Below are 25,051 nucleotides of genomic sequence, written 5' to 3'. Positions count from 1 at the left end.
TGCTGCAGATAAAATCACAGTTTTCTCTGCTGTAAATTTAGCAGCCCTCTGTATGCTGAGCTCTGTAAAGCCCTGCCCCCTCTCCTGATTGACAGCTTTCTGTGTACACTGTACATTGGCAATAAAGCTGCTTATCTGTTATAGGGGCGGGGATACACAGAGCAGGAGGACTACATGGCATGAGACAACTAGTCCTCTAGTGATAATCTTCTGCTGATAAAACCCTGGTTTTATAAAAACTGCACCAAGCAGCCCAGTAAGTGATACATCATTGGAATCAAGCTCTCTGCCCCGTACACTATGCTGCACTCAGATTACATAGCAAAAACCTGTGGACAGGTTCCCTTTACTGGTTTAGCATTAAAATTTAAGTTCAGGAACCTCTATGACCATCCATAATGGTGATTAGTTTACACATTTGTTGAAATGCTATTTATTTCTTATTCCCCAGAACCTGATGGAAGCAAATAGACATCTAATACATGTGCAAGATGTGGCTCTACTGAGATGTGTCAATGAAGACATAAGTGCATCCCTGAGGTACTGTCACAAGCTTGTCTCTGATAGTGGCATGCCACAATACAATGTAGTCCCTCCCGAGGCCAGGGCTTTCCTCTGAGCACCCTGTCAAAATCCTGTTTTTAGGGGGGATGACAATGGAAACCAGCAGAGAGCACTATATGTGTCTGAAACTAGCATAAATCTTTACGCCATGGAATCCAATCTTTCTTTCGCTAGCTAAATGCTTCTAGTATCATGCTTGTTTGGTCAAAGTGATCATTTTAGTAATTAAGAAGTGTTATCATAATCTGGAAATGATTTGCCATTCCTAACATACATGAAACACATATTTAAGGACCAGATCTGCTAACAGTAGTTGGATTTCCTTCATCTTGCCAGTAATTGTTTGTCACGTCAATCCATTCTGAATACACACTTGCAAAACACATCAGCAATGGCAACTAACATTTTTTTTTCATTGCTTTTCAAATTTGGATAATGAGAAGAAAAGTAGTGAGAATATTTATCTATATAATGACGTGCTTAAAGGGGTTTTCCATTTTCAAGAAAATGGACCCCCAATGCCCTCCCCTGGACCAGGACTTACTCCCCGACGTGACTTGGATCTGGCTGCTTGGGCTACAGTAGTGATGTCATCTTGAGAGCATGCATCAGCACTGCAGCTAATCACTAACTATAGAGACTCATGCCATGTATCTTGCTTATTAGCTAGAACAGTGATGCACGCTGTCAAAGTGAGGTCACCACTGCAGCCCAAACACCTAGATCTGAGGAGCAGCATGGAGCTGGACCCATGGAGGAGTGAGTATATACTGTTATTTTAGGTATTTCACAGTGCTTCAGGTTCGCTTTCGCTCACAGACTGATACATAGGGGAGAGAGGACCCTGCCCTTTCGGGCTTACATTCTACAGGATGGTGGGGAAGGAGACAGTAGGTTGGGGGGTTGCAGCAGTTCCGGTGTTGGTTGAGGCGGTAGCTCCAGTAGTGGTGAGGGGGCAGTGGGGATCATTGCAGGCTGTAGGCTTTCCTGAAGAGGTGTGTTTTCAGGTTCCGTCTGAAGGATCCGAGTGTGGTTGATAGCCGAACGTGTTTGGGCAAAGAATTCCAGAGTATGGGGGCTATTCGGGAGAAGTCTTGGAGGCGATTGGGTGAGGAGCGAATAAGTGTGGAGGAGAGAAGGAGGTCTTGGGATGACCGGAGATTACGTGAGGGAAGGTATCGGGAGATTAGTTCAGAGACATAGAATCATAGAATCGTAGAGTTGGAAGGGACCTCCTGGGCCATCTGGTCCAACCCCCTGCTCAAAGCAGGATTCGCTAAATCATCCCAGTCAGATGTCTGTCCAGCCTGTTTGAAGACTTCCATTGAAGGAGAACTCACCACTTCTCGTGGCAGCTTGTTCCACTCCTTGATTACGCTGTCAAAAAGTTTTTTCTAATATCTAATCTGTGTCTCCTCCCATTCAGTTTCATCCCATTGCTTCTAGTCTTTCCTTGTGCAAATGAGAATAAAGTTGATCCTTCTACAATGTGACAGCTCTTTAGATATTTGTAGACAGCTATTAAGTCTCCTCTCAGTCTTCTCTTTTGCAAACTAAACAATCCCAAATCCTGCAACCTTTCCTCATAAGACAGGGTTTGCAGACCGGTCACCATTCTGGTTGCTCTTTTCTGAACTTGCTCCAGTTTGTTGATGTCTTTTTTAAAATGTGGTGCCCAAAAGTGGGCACAATATTCCAGATGAGGTCTGACCAAAGAGGAGTAGAGGGAAATAATGACTTGACGTGATCTAGACTGTATGCTTCTGTTAATACATCCTAGAATTGCATTTGCCTTTTTTGCTGCTGCATCACACTGTTGACTCATATTCAGTCTGTGATCTATTAGTATACTCAAGTCTTTTTCACATGTGCTGTTGCTTAGGCCTATCTCTTCCATTCTGTGTATGCTTTTTTCATTTTTATTGCCCAGATGTAGTACTTTGCATTTTTCCCTGTTAAAAACCATTCTGTTAGTTGCTGCCCACTTCTCCAGTTTATTTATATCTTTTTGAATCCTCTCTCTCTCTTCTCTAGTATTAGCTATCCCTCCTAGCTTTGTGTCATCAGCAAATTTAATCAGTTTACCCTCAATTCCTTCATCTAAATCATTGATAAAGATGTTGAACAATACAGGGCCCAGGAAAGAGCCCTGTGGTACCCCACTTGAGACATTCTTCCAACTGGATGTGCAGCCATTTACTACCACCGATCACTAAGCCAGTTATGAATCCACCTAACAGTTGCCTTGTCCATTCCATACTTAGTCATTTTTTCAATAAGGATTGTATGAGATACTTTGTCAAATGCTTTGCTGAAGTCAAGATATACTATATCTACAGCATTTCCTTGATCCACCCAATCAGTGATTCCGTCATAGAAGGAAATTAAGTTAGTCTGACATGACTTATTAGTTACAAACCCATGCTGACTCTGTTTAATCACTTCATTCTTATCCAGGTACTGACATACATGTTGTTTACTAATTTGTTCAATGATCTTTCCTGGTAGAGAAGTGAGACTCACCGGCCTATAGTTGCCTGGGTCCACCTTCTTCCCCTTTTTGAACATAGGAACAACATTTTCTCTTCTCCAGTCTTCTGGGACTTGTCCTGTTCTCCAAAAATTTTCAAAGATTATGGAGAGGGGTTCAAAAATTTCTTCTGCTATCTCCTTCAGTACTCTGGGGTGTAATTCATCTGGACCTGGAGACTTGAATTAATTTAGGTTAGCTAAGTGTTTCCTCACTATCTTTCTGTTTATAGATATCCTGTATTCTTCTATTCCCTTAATAGGACAGTGAAGAACAGTTGATGTTACATTTCCTTTCTGAGAGAAAACAGATGCAAAATAGGAATTTAAAAGTTCAGCCTTCTCAACATCCTGTCTTACCATTTCATCATTTTCATCCTGTAAAAATCCTATAGCATCTTTGACTTTTCTTTTACTTTTGACATATCCCCAAAATCCTTTATTATTGCTTTTGACATCTCTTGCAAGCCTCAATTCATTGTCAGCTTTAGATAATCTGATTTGTGCCCTGCAGGTTCTGCAGACAGCATTATATTCTTCTTTAGATATGCCTCCCTCTTTCCATTTTATAAACATTTTTTTCTTCCTTTTTTAGCATGTGCTTAAGTTCTGTGTTCATCCATCCTGGTTTCCTTAAATGCTTCCTATTCTTCCCTCTTTTCGGAATTGTTAACAATTGTGCTTTGAGAATTTCATTTTTCAAGATTTCCCATCCTTCCTGGACATTTTTGTCTTTAAGGATATCCAGCCATTGGATCCCTCCAATTCTCTTTCTGAATCCCTTAAAATCTGCCTTTCTGAAATCTAACCTTGACGTCTGAGTCTTCACAGGTCTTCCTCCTCTAGTTATCCAAAATTCTAAAATAGCATGGTCGCTACCTCCTAGGATCCCAGCCACTTTTACCTCCTCAAAGAGTTCATCCATACCTTCAGCTTGCACAGGCGGTCTGTAGTAAATGCCTACAATGGTGTCCTTTCCATTGTTCTGTCCTTGTATTCTTACCCAAAGTTTCCACAGAACTCCCAGTCTCTGAAGCTTCAATCTCTGTGCAGATATACGCGTTTCTAACATACAATGCGACACCCCCTCCTCGTTTATCAAGTCTGTTTCTAGCAAATAAGTTGTATCCTTCTAGTTTTGTATTCCATATGGAGGAGACAGGTTATAGATGGCCTTGTAGGTCAGTATTAGTAATTTGAATTGGATACGCTGAGGGAATGGAAGCTAGTGAAGAGATTTGCAGAGGGGAGAAGAGGAGGAGTAGCGAGGAGAGATGAATTAGTCGGGCAGCAGAGTTAAGGATGGACTGGAGAGGTGCGAGGGTGTTAGCAGGGAGGCCACAGAAAAGGATGTTGCAGTAGTCGAGACAAGAGCTGAGGGCATGCACAAGCATTTTAGTAGAGTGAGGGTTGATGAAGGGATGGATTCTGGAAATATTTTTGAGCTGGAGGCGGCAGGAGGTGGAGAGAGCTTGGATGTGCGGTTTGAAGGACAGGGCAGAGTCAAGGGTTACTCCGAGGCAGCGGACCTCCGGTACCAGTGAAAGCGTGATGTCTGCATATCTTGCAGCTGTTCGACAGCCATCACGTGTGGGTGCGGGGTTTCGGAACAGATTTTTCGAGTACGGTATTCTGAAGTCACTAGGTTAGCACCCGAGTATTGTTGGATAACACCTCATCCCAGCATGTTCGCTCATCACTAATTCTAACAAATCTCATACGTTTCCAATTTTCTAAATTTACCAACCATGTAGATATTAATTGTGCAGCCATGATTAAAATTGAGTATAATAATGGTTCAGCCTACTTTGTGTTGACGTTCCCTATGTTTACACAGGATCTATGAGCACATCAGTGACTTGAGTCTCTATCTCTTCAACGATGCACTAGTGATTTCCAGTCGGCACATTTCCTATGCACCTTTCAGTCACACATCAAAGACGTCCTACCAGTTTATGGCCTCAGTATCTCTGCCAAGGTTACTTGTGGAAGACAATCCAGATACAAAATGTAAGTTGGAATACACCCGCCTTCTGTTCATTCTCTTATTTTAACTACTACACATTTTGACACATACACTTTATATCCTATTTTCATTATTTTTCTAGTTTTGGTAATATTTTCAAACATTAAAGTTAATATAAAATGTTAGGTTATAAAATGAACTCGATGGAGTTGTCTTCTCTTGACCTTAAAAATTCTGACTATATTCCCAGAAGAAAAGATTAGTTCTATTCAAAGTTTTAAAAAATATCTTTTGGTAAAAGTCACTTCTTTTGTACACTGGAAAAGACGGAGAAATCTCAGAGCACAAGCGGAGCAGAAACACCATTTTTTTTTTTTCTTTAAGTTTTGAATATTTGAGAAGAATTTCAAGCTTCTGCCCCAAAACCTCCTGGAAAAACTGTGTGCGCATAGCTGTTTATTAGTAACAGTAATTTTAAAGCAAATACATATAAATCAAGCCAGCTGGAAAATTTAAGGTACCGTATATACTCGAGTATAAGCCGAGGCACCTAATTTTGTCACGAAAAACTGGGTAAGCTTATTGACTCGAGTATAAGCCGGGTATGCATTGTCCCCTCATCCCTGTCGTGGTATGCGTGGCTCCCTCGTCGCTGTCCTGGTATGCGTGGTTCCCCCCGCCGCTGTTCTGGTATGCGTAGCTCCTCCGTCGCTGTCCTGGTATGCATGGCTCACCCCGTCGCTGTCCTGGTATGCATGGCTCCCCCCTCCCGTCCTTGTATGCTTGTCTCCTATTACAAAAAAAACCCCCAAAAACATCCTACTCACCTCCCTGCATCTCGTTGGTTCCGGCTTCCAACATCTCTTCCTGTGCCGAGCGATCACTTGGTACCGCTCATTAAGGTAATGAATATGCGCTCCACTCGTATGAGAGTCGAGACGTGTGCATATTCATTACCTTAATTAGCGGGGCTACGTGATCGCTCGGCACAGGAAGAGCTGCTGGAAGCTGGAACCAACGAGATGCAGGTTGCGCAGGGAGGTGAGTAGGCTGTCTTCTGGAAGCCGGCGGCTGCGGGTGTCACTGTGTGCACTATAAGAGAAATGAATATGAATCTCTTTAGCAGCGGGCACAGTTGCATCCACCAGCTCCTGCCTCCTGTAACCCGCTGCTCCGCCTCCCCTGCCGGCCCTCTGGGACAGTTGACTTGTGTATAAGTGGAGGGGGGGTGTTTTCAGCACAAAAAAAGTGCTGAAAAACCCAGATTATACACAAGTATATACAGTAAATTTCCACAATGACTTCTTGATGTGGCGTATTTCACTATGAAACAAACACAGCGTCTTAGGGTTCCAGCAAAGTGGATGGGATTTATAGATGCCTCATGCCCTCTGTGCTTTTTTTTATGCTGCATTAATTGACCTGCGGTGCGCGTTTCAAATCTTCAACATGTCAATTTAGCTTGGGAATATATTGAGTTTTGTGTGTGGATTTTCCCCCTAAAATGGCATTAGATGCAGAAAATCTGCAGGTAAAAACGCTATGCATTCTGTGTGTGTTTCCTTAAAAGCCAGATATCAGGAAGTATCAAAACAAAGCAGCTTTATTTAACACGAAATACCAAAAAGAGACAAAAAATGCAGAAAAAATGCAATGAAAACGCAAGTAAGCTAATTTACTAATAGGTGCAGAAATGCTTCAGAAAATCTGCAACATAGTGGAAACAGAGCCTAAAGGGTCTTTTTTTTTTTTTCCTCTACCAGATGTGAAGAATGCATTCCGTCTCCAAGGTCCGAAGCGTCAGTGGATCTGTTGTACCAGTACAGAAGAGGAGAAGGTCACCTGGCTTTCTGCATGTCAGAGCGCTATTTGCACTAGTATTGAGAAGCGATAAATCCACAATTAGAGTATTGTGTGCCAATTAGAATTTTCAAGTGACTTGATACTGATCTGTTTTATATATAATTTTTAATACATATGTAAATCACCCTTAGGCAGCACAGTGTACAGAGATCTGTGGCTGTCCCATCCGTCTTGCACAAATCAACCTCATTCGCATTAATGGAACCAATTTTCGGCGCTGCGCGTGGACACACTGATACTATACCTATCTTTCCATCCATGGCCTTTATATTGATGATTAAAAGAAACTTAAAGTATAAAACTCAGTGGTAAACTTTAACCCGTCAGTGATGGAGAAGATTTTGATCTACAGTCATGGCCAAAAGTTTTGAGAATGACACAAATATTATATTTTCACATGATCTGCTGGCCTCTGGTTTTTATGTGTGTTTGTCAGATGTTTTTATCACATACAGAAATATAATTGCAATCATATTATGAGTAACAAAAGGTTATATTGACAGTTAGAATGAGTTAATGCAGCAAGTCAATATTTGCAGTGTTGACCCTTCTTCTTCAGGACCTCAGCAATTCTCCCTGGCATGCTCTCAATCAACTTCTGGATCAAATCCTGACTGATAGCAGTCCATTCTTGCAAAATCAATGCTTTTATTTTGTCTGAATTTGAAGGTTTTTGTTTGTCCACCCGTCTCTTGATGATTGACCACAAGTTATCAATGGGATTAAGATCTGGGGAGTTTCCAGGCCATGGTCCCAAAATCTCTATGTTTTGTTCCCTGAGCCATTTAGTTATCACCTTTGCTTTATGGCAAGGTGCTCCATCATGTTGAAAAAGGCATTGTTGATCGCTAAACTGCTCTTGTACGGTTGGGAGAAGTTGCTCTTGGAGGACATTTTGGTACCATTCTTTATTCATGGCTGTGTTTTTAGGCAAGACTGAGAGAGCCCATTCCCTTGGCTGAGAAGCAACCCCACACATGAATGGTTTCAGGATGCTTGACAGTTGGCATGAGACAAGACTGGTGGTAGCGCTCACCTGGTCTTCTCCGAATAAGCCATTTTCCAGATGTCCCAAACAATCGAAAAGGGTATTCATCAGAGAAAATGACTTTACCCCAATCCTCAGCAGTCCACTCCCTGTACCTCTTGCAGAATATCAGTCTGTCCATGATGTTTTTCCTGGAGAGAAGTGGCTTCTTTGCTGCCCTCCTTGAGACCAGGCCTTGCTCCAAGAGTCTCTGCCTCACAGTGCGTGCAGATGCACTCACATCTGCCTGCTGCCATTCCTGAGCAAGCTCTGCACTGCTGGTAGCCCTATCCCGCAGCTGAAACACTTTTAAGAGACGGTCCTGGCGCTTGCTGGTCTTTCTTGGGCGCCCTGGAGCCTTTTTGGCAACAAGGGAACCTCTCTCCTTGAAGTTCTTGATGATGCGATAGATTGTTGACTGAGGTGCAATCTTTCTAGCTGCGATACTCTTCCCTGTTAGGCCATTTTTGTGCAGTGCAATGATGACTGCACGTGTTTCTTTAGAGATAACCATGGTTAACAGAAGAGAAACAATGATGCCAAGCACCAGCCTCCTTTTAAAGTGTCCAGTGGTGTCATTCTTACTTAATCATGACAGATTGATCTCCAGCCCTGTCCTCATCAACACCCACACCTGTGTTAATGGAGCAATCACTGAAACGATGTTAGCTGGTCCTTTTAAGGCAGGGCTGCAATGATGTTGAAATGTGTTTTGGGGGATAAAGTTCATTTTCTAGGCAAATATTGACTTTGCAAGTAATTGCTGTTAAGCTGATCACTCTTTATAACATTCTGGAGTATATGCAAATTGCCATTAGAAAAAATGAAGCAGTAGACTTTGTAAAAATTAATATTTGTGTCATTCTCAAAACTTTTGGCCATGACTGTATGTGACCAAGCTCCAGTTTTCAACTCTGGAATTCTTCTTCTTACTCCTGTAATTTTGACATTATTTTTATGACACATTGTACTTTATGTTACTGGTAAGTTGAAGCAAATATGTTTAGTGTTTATTTATGAATATATCAAAATTTTGCTGAAATTTTAAAAATGTTTGCAATTTTCAAAATCTGTACTTTAATAATCTTCAACCAGAGTCCTACCACGCCAAAAAAAAGGATTAAATAACATTTAATTCCCATATGTCTTCTTCACATCACCATCACTTTTCAAACAATTTTATTTTGTTAGGATGTTAAAAGGAATAAAAAATGTATAGTTTATCAGCAATTTTTTTTTTTCAAAAAAATGTACAAAATATATTTAATGGAACGCTTCACTTCTGTACTTGTATATTAGAAAGCCCCTAAAAGTAATTCTATTTAAAAAAAAAAAATCCCACTCCTCAGAGCATTCAGAACCACAGTCAGGAAGTTTAGTTCCTCAGATGGTTCGTAGGAATCAACGCAAAGTTAAAAGAAAAATTTATTTCCACCAATGTTTGCTTCTTCCCCAATTTTTTCATTTTAACAAGAGGTAATAGGACAAAATGGACCCTATAATTTGTTAAGCAGTTCCTCCTAAATGCAGAAATATGCCACATGCGGTTTGTAGGGTGGGACTTCAGTATCACTATTTGACATCTGGAGCACAGAATTTGCTGAAGAAATTTGTGGATGACATTTTCAGAACCAATCAAATGCCAGAAAAGTAGAAAAACCCTCAAATTGAACCCATTATGAAAATTACACTCTCAATTAATTCCTCCGTGGGAGCAGTGACTATTTTGGCCCTATAGATGTTTTCCACTAAAAAAAAGCACAGTGAGGATGTTGCAGAGTGATAATTACAAATAGTACCCAATATATTGTGTCCAGCTTGTGCTTCTGAAGAAAAACACCCGTAAATTAAGTGTGTTCTTCCCACTACACCATTGCCGTACGTGTTGAAGCTAACCGGGGCTGAGAAGGGTGGGAGACTACATGTGCAACCTTTGCATGGAAACTCCCTGATGGACGACAGACCTGATTGGGGGGCTTTATTTTTTTGTCGGTAGCATTTTGATTTATATGGCAAAAAAGGTTTACGCTACAGTAGGTTCATATTCAAGGTATCACTGAGTGAGGACCCTATAGGCTCAAATAAACAATACCACCAATTAAACAAAATCACTGACTGGGGTGGAATTACAAAATAAAATATAACTTTTTTTTTATATTAAAGGGAACCTGTCACCACTTTTTTGGCCTACCAGGTAAAAATATCATTTGAGTGTCAGCTATGTGTTCCACAACTAGTTCTGAAACCCCCTGACTCCCCATATATCACCCATGAAAACTTTTTTTATTTGTCCTGTGCTGTATGTTAATCTGTTAGGTCCGGTCCGACGGGTGTTGCTTCTGTTCCGTCACTCCACCCCTCCTCGGCTTGCTGTACAGATCGCATACATATTTTGTGCATGCGCATTGAAATGTGACCTCGCGCGTGCGCAGTATGCTTTGCCCAAGCATAAAAATGTATTTTTATGGGTGATACAAGGGGAGTCAGGGGGTTTCAGAACTAGCTGTGGAACGCGTAGTTGACAATTAAATGATATTTTTACCTGGTAGGCCCAAAAAGTGGTGACAGGTTCCCTTTAACTAGATAGAATATTGATAACCGATCCACCCTACTTGTGTGCAGTCTGTCCACTATACCCTGAAGATGACAAAACAGGGTAATGTAATGGACACTAATAAAAATAAAAGTAGGACACCGGGATATCAAGGATAGTTATATAGGAGGACCCAATTCTGTATCCTATAGGGAATACCAATATAAGGAATGGACCTCCCACACTATATCCATGAAAAATAGCCTCCTGATGTGCCCATCATCCAATCACTTATGCTGCACATAGCAGGACTTCAGCCTGAATGGTGGCCATGAGACGGCATTCATTGGAGACTCACAATGACAGGCATGGGGGTATTCTGAGACCCCTGGCTGTCATGACAACCCATCTGCGCCTCCTGTTCACGTGACAGGGGTGCCGATGGGCGGGAGGTGTGAAGCACTTCAGCCTGGGCTTGTTAAATGCCACTGTCAATGATTGACAGCGGCAATTAGCTGGTTAACAGCCATGGGTGGATCTTGGCTTTTAAAGGCACAGGAAAGCAGATCAGATGTGGGCTCCTACGCTGAGCCAGGCAAGTACACGACCTTAGACACACAAAATTGTAAAGGGGTTAAACACTATTTTTTGGCGATTTGGAAGGGAAAGTGCTCAGTGTAAAGCAGACAGGATAAATGGCAACTGAGGTTTATTCAGATTTTTGAAATGCAGAAAGAGCAAATAAACAGCACTTGCCATTCAGTATGAGTGACAAGCTTTATTCTTTGTTTCAGTACGGTTACTGTGATAACAGTGACATATGTAAAGCACTGTCGAATTAATGGCGCTATATAAGTGAGTAAAATAAATACACACAGTTTGTGCTGCAAGTGCAGGGACCAGAAAATGCAGATTAAGACATCTTTATTCCCAAGATGCCATAGTTCATTGTGACTTAAGACAAAAAAATTATAGAGAGCCCTCCAAACTGTTGTCTCCTGTTTTCCATTTGAGTTATGCAGCAAAATAATAATCCAAAGCACAAATGTAAAGTTACATCTCACTGGCTGGGAGAATACATCAAAATTCTGAATATAAACCAAGCACACGAGGATTAAAAGCTGATTGTGAAAGCTCTCCCACTTAATTACAGGCCTCTCATCTTTTTGACATCATAGGTAGACCAGAACTATGAGAGTGAAAATGAGAAAACAAATCCAGAAAATCACTTTGTTTGATTTGGCAAGATTTATTTTTCAAATTATGGTGGAAAATAAGTATTTGGTCATTAAGAAAAAGTGCATCTCAATATTTTGTTATATATACTTTGTTGGTAATGACAGAAGTCAAACGTTTTCTGTAAGTCTTCACAAGGTTGGCCCATTCCTCCATGCAGATCTCTAGAGCAGTGATGTTATGTACCTGTCGCTGGGCAACACGGACTTTCAAATCCCTCCAAAGGGTTGAGATCTGGAGACTGGCTAGGCCACTCCAGGACCTTCATATGCTTCTTGCGAAGCCACTCCTTCGTTGCCATGGCTGTGTGCTTGGGATCATTATCATGCTGAAAGACCCATCCACGTTTCATCTTCAGTGCCCTTGCTGATGGAAGGAGGTTTGCACTCAAAATCTCAAGATACATGGCCCCATTCATACTTTCATGTACATGGATCAGTCGTCCTGGTCCCTTTGCAGAGAAACAGCCCCAAAGCATGTTGCCACCCCCATGCTTCACAGTAGGTATGGTGTTCTTTGCATAGAACTCAGCATTGTCTCCTCCAAACACGATGAGTTTTGTTTCTACCAAACAGTTCTACTTTGGTTTCATCAGACCATATAACATTCTACCAATACTCTTCTGGATAATCTAAATGCTCTCTAGCAAACTTGAGATAAGCTAGTACATGTCCGGGCCCAAGCAGGGGGACACGTCTGGCACAGAAGGATCCGAGTCCCTGGCGGCATAGTGTGTTACTGAAGGTAGCCCTTGTTATGGTGGTCCCAGTTCTATGCAGGTTATTCACTAGGTCCCCCTGTGTGGTTCTGGGACGGGGGTGAGATCTTGCATAGAACCCCAGATTGAGGGAGATTCAGTGATCTTGTATGTCTTTCATTTTCTTATTATTGCTCCTACAGTTGATTTCATCACACCAAGCTGCTTACCTATGGCAGATTCAGTCTTCCCAGCCTGGTGCAGGGCTACAATTCTGTTTATGGTGTCCTTTGACAGCTCTTTGGTCTTCACCATAGTGGAGTTTGGAGTGTGATTGTTTGAGGTCATGGACAGGTGTCTTTTATACTAAGTTCAAACAGGTGCCATTACTACAGGTAATGAGTGGAGGACAGAGGAGCCTCTTAAAGAAGAAGTTACAGGTCTGTGAGACAGAAATCTTGCATGTTTTTAGGTGACCAAATACTTATTTTTCACCATAATTTGCAAAATAAATCTTGCCAAATCAAACAAAGTGATTGTCCGGATTTGTTTTCTCATTTTAACTCTCATACTTGTGGTCTACCTATGATGTCAATTACAGGCCTCTCATTTTAATACTTTGTTCCCCACTGTATTCTAATACATTTTCTGTGGCATTAGCCATTCTTACATGGTTAGGCCAATTTCAGAAGGCTGTAATTTAATTAGACTTTACTGTTCATTTACAGCTTTAAACACTGGATTTGCAAATCTAATCTCATCTTTTTCTAAGTAAACTGCATATTACCAGGTTCTATGTCACTTGCAGGAGGCTACTTGGGCAGAATTTGTATAAATGCCTGTGAAGAAACCAGAGTATATCTTAATTGCCCGGACAGCTATGTTTTACCAGGCCTGGAGGAATTGACATTTTGTCTGTATATTTGGCTTGTGGAATAAAGTGTGGATTCTGGTGGGTCAAGAAGGCTGACTTGCACAATGATATACCATGTAACATAGTGTGTGCTTATCTGATGTTTGTTTATAGTCTGGAATCAGTTTGTTGACTTGATTGTAGGTAGGGAAAGGGTGAGGGTGTACTGAAGGACACTGGGTAATTCTAACAATAGCTTACCTGCCTTGGGTATAAAAGACCCTGAGACAGAGAGACGGTGTCTCATCTCACCACATGGAGCTACTAGCCAGACCTCCTGCTAAACACCCAACGGACAAGAAACTCTTCAGGATCCCAGTGGAGGGTACGTCAGACCCAGCTGAAAGAACACTGGACTGCTCTCGGTCATCTCCCTACGCTTGTCGTGACCTCCTGTGTGTTAACAGGTGGAATAGTGACCCTGGGAGCTCTGACATAACATCCACTAGCATCTCTGTGAGTCAGCGGAGGGGTAAGACCCTGTGGTGTGCACCATTTTGGGTAATTGCTGAAATTGTTGTTTGCTAATGGGTGTTGTGGTTCAATAAAGCTTGGCCACACTGTTTTACCCTAACCCTGTGTTGTCTGTGTAGTGTTCTGCCCACAAGGAGATAGAGCAGGCGTTCAGTGGCATGAGCCCTGGTCCATGCAGTCTTTCTAAAGGCAGCGAGGCCAGCGGACGAGAGCACCCACTGACCCAGTTTCTCCACAATGCCAAAATTTGTATATGTGCAAGGCAGTTAGACATGGCAGAAGACCGATAATCTATGCAAGATATTCTAAAAAACTTGTAGCTAATCCATTCATGCTGCAAAAATTTTGTTTTCTTCAATGTTCATTTGCTCCTTTGTTTCAGCTGTTAATTTCTTCCAATTTTACAGCCCTTTCACACCTTCTCATTATGTGTGCACTATCCATATCAATCCTTCTCTCTTCCCTCACTTGCTCTTTTCACATTCTTAAAACAATCACATTCATCCTCTCCCATTATACAACACAGGAGACACTTTCACAAATTGCTGAACCATCTGCTCACCCACTCTATTTTCCTAGTGGCAGGAGGTATCTCACCTAACCCTCCTTATACTAGTAAATGTAACCTTTCTCCTACACACAGCAACTCTACTAATCTATTCATATTCACAACATGCTTTCTTTTGTCTATTTCAACTGTGTCCTCTGGAACACTTGGTCAGTGTGTAACAAGTTCCTCCATTTCTAAATCTTAAATTCTCTTAAACCGTCTGGCTCTGACTGCGGGATCCAGATTTCAGTCAGACACCACCTCCACTGCTGCCTTCTCGTATTATGGGCTACATTTTACTCCTACCCACAGACCCAAGAACAGACCAGGTGGAGGTGCTGATCTGCTTTTTTCATGGGCTTTTGAGGTTCTCTCACTAGTACCATCACATACACCAGTGACACAAAAATTAGGGATATTTGGCCTTTGGGTGAAATTTCAGGATGATCCCAAAATCCACTAACCTTTACAGGTGAACTTAATGTGAACATCTCTAAACTTTTGAATACAGATGTCCAACTGGTCAGTATTTCAGTACTTTTTGCACAACTTGCTGTTCTCTAACATGGAGCTTAATGGCTAAATTCACAACAGGTGTCTGATCCATGAATCGCCCAAAAAATTTCAGGGTTCAATTAGAATCGGTATTTAAAACAGTCCCCCTCCCCCATCACGCTGTTCACATTTTGCAATCAAGAGACCAAGATGACACCTAAAAATTGATCAACAGTGCCTCAACATTGTGACTTCGAGCAGGATGTTCTCAGATACTCTAAGCTCAGTGGCGAATTCTTTCATCAGCAGGTTGCAACAGAGATTGGAAGTCACAGAAAAGCATAGGAGTGAACGTTATTTGGTGACATCCCACACCGATGACCTCTTCATTGTGAACTTTCGGAACCGGATGATGAATGCCACAGAACTCCAGGCAAATTTAAAGCAAACCCATCAGCAGGATTTTGCTCAGTAAACTACAGACAGTGTCAGGTTAATGCTGTTATACGGATTAAAATGATACCTGGGGTTATGAAATCCGGTTTCAATAATGCATATAATATTGTGGGCTTAGAAAAAAAAAAAAATTACATCCAGCAAAATGGCAGAGGCACCTGCCACCGCAGTTTTACTGGTTGTAATTTTCTTTTCTCTAAGCCACCACAATATTGCTATTTCTAAGCTCAAATATGCATTAAGTGAAATAGGGGGCAGGTCATTGAAGGATCAGTGACCTGTCATAAGCCCATAAGGATGCATATGGAAGCAGAGCACCACATGAACACCACCCCCCCATAGGCCGCCCTGCAGCACAAGAATCCCACCAAATGAAAACCGCAAATACAGATTAAACCACCACAAGGTGGATTTAATCAACCCAGGCATCATTGTAATTAGTATAACGGCACAAACCTGACAGTGTCTGTAGTTTACTGAGCACAATCCTGCTAACTGGTTTGCTTTAAAGGAAGTGAGAAGCACCCAAGTGTCACGTCAGACCATTCAAAACAGTTTACATCAGTGTGGTCTGCGTGCTTGACAACCTGCAAGGGTACCTGACCACACCACCATCGTCTTGCATGGGCCAGGGAGCATCTACGCTGGACGAGGAACCAGAAGCACAATGACTGAATCCAGTCATTGTGCCTGTGCATGAAAAACACAGGTCTAACTTCATCTTCATAGACGACAATGCTCCAGCTCTTTTTGTACAAGCGGGTACCACTCCGGGGGACTAGTATGCCGATATACGTCCTATAGGGGTTAGCACCACAGGGTGGTACCCGCTTGTACAAAAAGAGCGCAGTGCTCACTTAACTAGATGAAAAAGCAGGAAGATTAGGGGACATTTCCTTTTACCCTCTCTGAATTTTAAATAATAAAAATCAATTTTAGTCTTTCTAGTGAGGGTTTATTTGGGATTCTCCCCAATCAGTTAATTTATGTATATCTCCAAAGCCCATTTGTCCTCAAATTTTTTTAATAAGAGGTGGTGTTACCAGTGTGAGACAAGCAACTAACGGAACATTAGAACTGAACTTTGTATTCTTACAAACACGTTTGCCCCAGCGCTCACAGTTCAGCTGTATTGCAAAAATATTGCAACACTGTCTACCTGTGAGATAGAAGCTGAAGCTGAGGGGAACCTGCAGAAGTGTCAGGTATAATCACACACAGCTCTGCAGTGAGATTGGGAGAGCAGACATTATACATAAACACTAGATGGAGGCCCGATGCTATAGCATCGGGAGGGCTGTAATGTCATGATGGGGGCAGGCTTTGCAGCGTTGAGAATCTCTCTCCCTCCATGTGCTCACCCACCTATCCACTCTCTCTTTCCCCATGTGCTGACTTTTCCCGTCTGTGCTCTCTAACCTGTCTATCCCATGTGCTATCCCCCTTGTCTGCTGTCTCGCTTCTTCCTGTGCTGTCCCGTTTGAGCTGTCTCCCCACTGTGCCTGACCATGTACAGAACATACCACAGCTCCAGGAGATCGCAGAGGATACATTTTGTGAGGTAAAATATTGTTTAAAAACAGTCAGTGAAATATTTTACCCGACAAAATGAATCCTCTGTGATCAACTGCTGTAATGTCAGTATTGTCTTTTGCTTCCTCCCCTGCCCAGGAGATGTGGTATGCTCCGTACACAGACAATTTTTAAAATTAACTTTCGTTCATGGGAAAACCCCTTTAATGTGACCGGCTTCCTCTGCTTGTAAACACGTCACGCATCTGCCACCGGGATCAGCCAAATGATTCACTGCGCCTGCATGGAATTCGCGCAGGTGCTGTGCAACGGTGTTCCGCTGGCGGTACCGCTCAATAGGTTGGTACCAGCAACAGTTTCCATATTGAGACACCCATCACTTGGGTGTCCCAATATGGAGGTCATTGAACTTCCTCCGCTTGGAATTCTGGGATACGGTGACATCTGGACAGAACAGGAAATGAAAACATTACAAGGCAATTATATAAATAGATGGGCAACTTCCACTTTTATTTAAAACAAGCTCTGGAGGCAGATTCTCAAGCAGATCTGAATCCGGACTATAGATTTTAACAGCTCATTTATATAAAAAAAAAGGGGATTTTCAGAAATACACTGGGTATCAAGGTATCTTTTTATTCAGCTTCCTATGACCTACATGCCCGTACAGAAGGCTTAGGAGTGTTGATCCTACTGAAAAAGATTCCCTTTAACTCTCTGCATCAGCAAAGCTCACTATACTCCATCAGACTCAAGGACACTTATTGGTTTTGCTTCTCATCCTACAGCTTGTGAATGCTCCCTCCCTTCAGTCTATTTTTTGGCCGACTCTCCTACCCCTTAATGTTGGGGTTCCTCAGGGTTCAGTCCTAAGTTCCCTCTTCTTTCCTCTGTATACCACTGCTATTGGACAAATCACTGGCAGATTTGGTTGTCAGTACCTCTATACTGATGACAGCCAATTTTACATATTTTCTCCAAACATCACTCCTGCATTACTACAAAATACCAGTAATTCTCTGAAACTGAATCTGTCCATAACTGAACTTCTTGAGTTTCCCCCCTCTACTAACCGAAATTGCCATTTCTGTGGGTAGTTGTACCATAATTCCCAAGCAGTACAGTGACTGTCTTGGAGTTATAGGAGACTCAATGCTTTCCTTCACCAGTTTTATCAAATTGCTCGCTCATATTACATGCATGTCGAAAACATTTTAATAATTCATCATTTTCCCCCTACTAGTTGGACTCTCTCCAATCTATCCTGAATGCAACAGCCAGGATTATGTTTCTGCCCACCCTGTGCCAGTCATTACACTGGTTGTCGATCCACTACAGAGTACTATGTAAACTTATCACTCTCGCCTACAAAACTCTCCACAGTTCTGCACTGCTCTACATATCCTGCCTTATCTCTATCACCTTACCCTTGTGGAGAGTGACATACCAGCTCTGGCTTGACAAGGTAAGGCGGCTTATTCGCTGTGCAATGCTCCTCTGGGAAATTTAATATGCAAATTGCCTCTTCAGAGAGAAAGAGGACTTGTAGGATCGCTACTTCCAACAGGTGGCACTACAGAGTTTAAGTCCTCTTTCTCTCTGAAGAGGCAATTTGCATATTAAATTTCCCAGAGGAGCATTGCACAGCGAATAAGCCCCTCCTTACCTTGTCAAGCCAGAGCTGGTATGTCACACTCCACAAGGAGAAACCTTACCCCTTAGACCCTAGTCCAGAGCCTCTCACCTAGCCAAATCAGTTCTCATACTTTGCACTGATGAGGGCCAATAGCCCGAAACAAAGTATCTGCAAATTGAGATTCTGATTTGGCTTTAATCCCAAGTCATATTGCAAGACTCGTTAAAGGGTCGATTGTGACTTGTAGGATCACTACTTCCAACAGGTGGCGCTATAGAGTTCAAGTCCTCTTTCTCTCTCAAGAGGCTTATCACCTTACCTACACTCTCCTTTTTGCTAATGACCTAACAACTAAATCTGAAACTCCCACTACCATGTCTGGGGCTTCTTCCGTGCTGCACCAGTTTCTTGGAATGAAAGACAATCCGGTTAATCCACAGTTTTAAGCGTACCCTAAAACACATTTCTAAAGACTCGCCTATCACCTCCCCTCATTAACTATCCCCTGTTCTCTTCCTAATGTTTCTTCACTTTGTAACTGCACTTATACAGACACTGCCTGATGACTGGTTCACGCAGCTTTTTTTGAATCATTTTTTAAAGTTATGATTGGATCATACATGACAAGCACTCCTCTTAATTGTTGAATAATGCATTACTCATGTCTTATATTGTTCGTACATATCCCCTCTGAATTGTTAAGTGCTGTGGAATATGTTGCTGCTATAGAAATACAATTATTTATTAACTTTGGGTAATAAGGACACCTTTATGATGGCCGTCTCATACCAGCCTAAGATGGAATACACCAATCCAGTTTTTGCCTCTGTCTTACAAAGCCCAGTTTGCCACATCTGAAAAAAAAAAAAAAGTAGCATGGCAGAGACCAGTTAAAGTGGAGATCCTCTGTAAGAAACCATAAAAAAGAAAAGGGTAAATGAATGGTAATGGTGTGCACATAATATACATTTTGAATTAGCTGCAAATAAATCTGCAGGACAAAAGGAAGGATCGAAATGGTTAAAATATTGTGCTGTTTTATTGGTGTAAAAATCACACTTTTGCTAGATCTGATTCTGCAGAGATACATCCATGCACTTTAACATCTATGATCCCACAGCCAGAATAAGCTATTAAATACAATAGTTGCTGTTAGTCAGCTTACAATTCAAATTTACATATGAGATCAAAAGGCGTTTATCATACAATATAGAACAAAACCCTATTACAGTACGGCAACCTGAAGAGCAGGAAACACTCAGGGAGATTGCTGCGATTAGTAAAGCCTGTCTATAGTTCAAAGTAGTAAGGCCTTCAGGAGAGATGGAAGAGAACCCAGAAATACACTGCTCCGGAGAGAACTGAATTGTCAGGATCGGCAAGGGCAGTGAAGGATACAAACGAAATGTGTCCTATCCAATGGACAAGGTTTTGGTGAAGCCGACAATTAAGACGTGCAAATCCAGGAAGGGAGTGAATAGACAAATGCCATTTTAATGCATGTGATATGCTGTGAATAATTAATCAACTTTGGATTAGGTTTAGTAGGTTAGACTGTGATTGAATAATGAGTTAGTAAACTTTCATATTACTACTGAATCCGTCCCCTGTATTATACAAAGTGACGGTCATCTATGTGTATGGTGCCAGACACATGGCCACCACATCGGTTGTAACAGTCTCACTTGCATGATTACAATTCATAGTGCTTTATAAAGAAAACTGAATACATTGCCAGGCAGATATGACAAGATGGCGCAATCCTCATAAATACTTTGTAAAGTATAGCAACCAGTAATCTCCTTGGCATTTGCCTGACTGCTACGTATTACAGACCATGCTGCTTCTCCTCCATATGTAAACTACCTGGATAGTTAGCTAGGTCGTGACGTGCATGCGGAAAAATGTAAAACAAGGGCAGTTGGGAGATGGCATTCACTTAATTCACTTCTTTGAACTAGTGCATGGACATGTAGATATGGCAAAGGAATGGAGTCGCATCACTGGGATGAGCTGGGAATCTGGGCTGATTATAGAGCAGGACTGTTTTCATGGATACTGAAGAGTTAATTTAGAGATGAGAAAATGGCCGCAGTTGTTCCAGTTGAACTTCCAAAGATATCCTTTCTTCAAGAACGTCCTGAAACAAGGCAAGGCAGAAATGATAGTTGTTAGGCTTGCTGCTTGGCACACTTCATTTCTCAGCAATCAATTCTTGTAAACCAGTGAAACTACTACAGAATATAAGTATAGGCAGGTGCAAGCGTGCATGCTGAAGCTGCGATCATCTGATCGCTTGTGCTGTACAAAGCAGTACATCAGCCCCGCTATGTATAGCGTGATTATAGCTAGCCACGGGCTGGCTTTCACAGATGATCGTAATGACAGGCATGGGGGTCATCAGCAGAGCAAGTAATGAAATGCCCCCTACCGGTGCAGGTTAAATGCGATCAGATATTGATAGCGGGATTTAACAGGTTAACAGCCGCACTCACATCTGTTAGAGGCATAAGATGGCTGATTAAATCAGCCATCATGTGAGGGAAAGATCAAAGGCAGGGACACTACATATGATGTAAGTTTACTTCATATGTCATGAAGTGGTTAAAGCTTAACACAAACATGAAACATTGCCCAGTTTATTGGGAGTCGTTCTGGTCTTTAACCTTGATCCATTTTTCTACATCCATTTACACAAAAAGACATTTTATTTTTATACATTTTTTCAATCTTATTAAAAACCATTCATAAAAAAAGTTCTTGCAAGACCTATAGCTGCCATAACTGTCAACGCCCACCTCAGCTAGGCATTTACATTTGAAAATGAGAGTCCATGTGCTCTGCTGTACATCTGCATCATTATAGTCAATGGCACCGTCCGCTCATATGCCAGAATCCCGTTTTGCAGGGGTTTGGATGCAAATTCTAACGAAGCCACTGAACAGGCAAACATGATGTGAACATAGCTATAAGCGTTTCACCCTCGACTCCTTAATCATATAAGTATTCCTGGAATCATGTCTAGAGTTCTGCTGTTGTCTGAGTATCGATGGATGTCTAATTGTATTTTTTTCAGCTTGGTGATGAGCTGAGACTAATCTTTTCTACGTTTCCATAATTCAGGAGGTGGTTACCTTCAACTGTTGCTGTAATTCACTGTTCAGCCGTGCAAGAACTGTGTTTGTTTCTTTATTGCGTCGAATGGAGGCCTGGATTGCTTTTTTGTCCTTTCCAGCTGATCTAAAAACCATAAGATGCAAAAATATCAGTCATTAGAGATGTACATCCATTTGTGGTGTTCACAGAATAATAAATTCTGATAAAGGCATTAAAGCATTAACTTGAGTGTGACAAGGTAAACTAATCAAATTTGCAGACGATGCAAAGCCAGGATGGAGAGCTAACACTAGAGAACAGACAGAAAAAGGATTCAGAAGGATCTAGATAAGCTTGAACAATGGGCATCGACTAATACAATGGCATTTAATGGGAAGAAATTCAAGAAAAAAGAAAATTAGATATATAGAATGGGAGGAATAGAATTAAGCAACAGTACATGTGTGAAAAAGACTTCATTATACTAGTAGATCACAGGCTGCACATGAGTCAATAGTGTGATGCAGCAGCAGCAAAAAGGCAAACAGTTATAGGATGTAGTAAGAGAAGCATAGAGTCTAGATCACGTGAAGTAATAATCCCCCTCTACTCCTCTTTGGTCAGGCCTCAACTGAAATACTGTGTCCACTTCTGGGCACATTTAAAAGAAAAAAAAAAAAAAAAAAAAAACATTGAAAAACTGGGGCAAGGTCAGAGAAGAGCTACCAGGATTGTGAGCAGACTGAATGTTCTACGAGAAACGGTTAAAGGATCTGGGAATGTTCAGCTTGCAAAAAAGAAGGCTAAGAGGAGACTTCATAGCTCTACAAATATCTGAAGGGATGTCACAGTGTAGAGTGATCATCCTTATTCTCAACTGTACACGAAACACGAGGAGCAATGGAATGAAACAAAGGGAGAAGATACAGGTTACATATTAGAAAACACTTTTTGAAAGGGAGGGTGATCAATGAGTCGAACAGGCTGCCACGAGAGGCGAGTTCTCCTTCAATGGAAGTCTTCAGAGGCTGGACAGACATCTGTCTGAGATGGTTTAGTGAATCCTGCATTGAGCAGGGGGTTGGACACGATGACCCTTGAGGTCCCTTTCAACCCTAACATTCTAAGACAAACAGGCTATTCTAATCACTGGGGATTTGCAGCTGTGGCCCCCAGAATTCCCCAAAACTGGGGCTCTGAAGAGCCACAGCTGAACAGAGAGGAGGTCGATCATGCATACTACTGCTCCATTCGTTTTAATGTGAGATCAGAAAATCAGCTGAGAAGAGCACTCTGTGATTGAAACTCCCATTAAGAATGAATTGAGTGGTAGTGTGCATGGACTGCATCATTCACCTGGGGATCTCGGATTTCCAGCTATGAAAAAGTTATCCCTCATCTTGTGGATAGGAATTAACTTTTAATTCCATGCAAATTATTTTTTCTTGCCATCATAAGTGTTTACAGACAGAAGCTGAAAGCTGGTACAGAACCAATATTCCTCACTGCTGCAAGGTAGCTATAACACCACTCAATCTAAGCAATTACCTGAACTAAACCACAAGTTTTAGCACAATGTATCAGCAATGATCAAGTGCATCAGCCTGAAAAAATGCCATTCAGGTTACCTTGGAATAGATGGCTGGGGGGCAAGTACTGCAGGAACAGTACCCTGTTTCTGATTGGATTCTTCCACTTCTGGTCTGAGTTCATCTTCAGATTTTAACCGTCTACGAACAGGTTTAGGCGGTGGTGCAAGAGGGGTGCTGCTGACTTTTCCCTAATAAATTTGAAAGGGAAAAAATAGAAGACCTATTATCTAAATAAACGCACTGAAACTCCTCCATCCTACTGTATACACGTCTGCAACATTCCCACCACAAATGGGAAAAGAAGAGGCCAAACTGGAATGGTCTGTTCCTGGTTTACATCTATGGATGACTGATCGAAAAGCACTCCCTGCTATTGTTTTACACGTGTTGTAGTAGAAGCGTATTAGAATTTGTACCAATCGCGGTCTTTCCAGAATGGCTCTAGTCCTTTCCTGCACCCCTATGACCACTTGAGTTTTGCTGACTCACCGAATGTTTACTGGATGGGGTGCTGCTTACCGCCTGTAAATCAGAGCCTAAACCCGAACACAAGTGGGACAGTGTGATTTGATGCCACGTGGTCTAGAGATCAGTAAGGATTCTAACACTCGCACTACGTACATATTTCAAAAACTTTAGGCTGAACAAATATGCTGGGAGAGCGCCTCAGCACAATGCAGTGAGCAGTGACTGTTGCTGCGCCGGTAACCTGTTTGGGGGCGTATAACAGACAACGATCACATCACAATGTACGGACAAGACGGCAGCTCTCCTGACCTGTCACAGCATGTATTTCTATGCAGCTGTCACGCTCGAGTCAGAAGAGCCGCTAGTCAGTCCACGCACAGTGATATGATCCTCATCCGTGTTATAAGTCCGCCGGACAGCGCCCCATGACAAAGCTGGCGGCTCCCAGGACTAAGTCAATTTTCTCCTAGGTGCTGCACTTTCAGTACTGCGGCCGGTCACACCTTTGTAACACTATTAACCTGCATGTCTGCAGATGTATAGTCCACGTAACAGGTTCCCTTTAAGCTATACTATAGCAGTTTCATTGACAATGTTGCTTTCTCACATATACGTGGACAGCAGACTAAATGTACAATGTCAGGATCGTCAGTGGTCCTTCTCTATAGTACCCAGAATCTCTAAGTGTGTGAACCAACTGGAAAATCCCAATAAAATGTACAGATGCAACCTTACCCGAGACAGACCAAAAAAAATATACTAAGCTAGCACAGCTACCTACTGGCACTGCTCCAGCTCTAATTCCTGTATGAAACATATATGATGTGATTGCGGGGTGATCTCTTCATTATGAAAAGCAATCAGTGAGGTTTTATCCAGAACTTGTAATTCTAAAATGTCCAAGAGCTGAACAAGCGCTACTAATGCTAAATGTAGATGCTTTCCCCCTTATCTATAAAACCATTAGGATCCATCGTATCATTGCCACGAGAATGAAGATAGCCTATTATTGGAAATAATCCGAGACTCAACACTTGCAGAAATCATTAACAGAATTAGTGACCAATGCATACCTGAAAGATCTATTGCCCTTAGCCTAATTACAGTCACAAGCTTTTTATTAATTTGAGTGTATGGACTCACTCATCCGATAATATCAAACCACTGACATTTCTTGTATTTATCGGCCTCTCAATGTACAGAAATTCCTGCGCACCAATTATTGTTACATAACTTTGTTTTGAGGTTATATTCGGGTTTCTGTTCCTTTTTTTTGCATAAACCGATGAACCAGTGTGGAAGTACATACAGATACTTACTGGATTTGCAGGGACGGCAGCAACGACTGCTTTCTCTTCAATGCGCCCATTTAACTTGGCACTGCGGGCCCCATCAGCTGATGGCTTCTCAGCCTATTGAAGTA

General features: G+C 41.9%; 2 protein-coding genes across 9 annotated transcripts in view; one reads left to right on the top strand and one right to left on the bottom strand.

Annotated features, from left to right (window-relative positions):
• Positions 1-10,153, top strand: part of ECT2L (epithelial cell transforming 2 like) — a 111,835-nt gene extending 101,682 nt beyond the window's left edge. Inside the window, exons 20-22 of the mRNA XM_073575716.1 lie at positions 452-540; positions 4,931-5,103; positions 6,823-10,153. Of these exons, the coding sequence (XP_073431817.1) occupies positions 452-540; positions 4,931-5,103; positions 6,823-6,953 (393 nt within the window). The 3' untranslated portion in view covers positions 6,954-10,153. The remainder of the gene's footprint in view (positions 1-451; positions 541-4,930; positions 5,104-6,822) is intronic.
• Positions 10,154-19,492: 9,339 nt separating this feature from the next.
• REPS1 (RALBP1 associated Eps domain containing 1) overlaps positions 19,493-25,051 on the bottom strand; it is a 176,321-nt gene continuing 170,762 nt past the window's right edge. For all 8 annotated transcript variants that reach the window (XM_073575708.1, XM_073575711.1, XM_073575713.1 and 5 more), the window contains 4 exons: positions 24,948-25,040; positions 23,197-23,348; positions 21,607-21,712; positions 19,493-20,612 (listed from right to left, as the gene is read on the bottom strand). In XM_073575708.1, the coding sequence (XP_073431809.1) occupies positions 20,544-20,612; positions 21,607-21,712; positions 23,197-23,348; positions 24,948-25,040 (420 nt within the window). In that variant the 3' untranslated portion in view covers positions 19,493-20,543. The remainder of the gene's footprint in view (positions 20,613-21,606; positions 21,713-23,196; positions 23,349-24,947; positions 25,041-25,051) is intronic.

The sequence above is a fragment of the Dendrobates tinctorius genome, unplaced genomic scaffold (genome assembly GCF_039654945.1).
Source record: "Dendrobates tinctorius isolate UK_male_01 unplaced genomic scaffold, ASM3965494v1 ptg000046l, whole genome shotgun sequence".
NCBI classification, from domain to species: domain Eukaryota; kingdom Metazoa; phylum Chordata; class Amphibia; order Anura; family Dendrobatidae; genus Dendrobates; species Dendrobates tinctorius.
The sequence above is the reverse complement of the archived record's forward strand: the minus strand, read 5'-3'. Positions and strand labels throughout refer to the sequence as shown.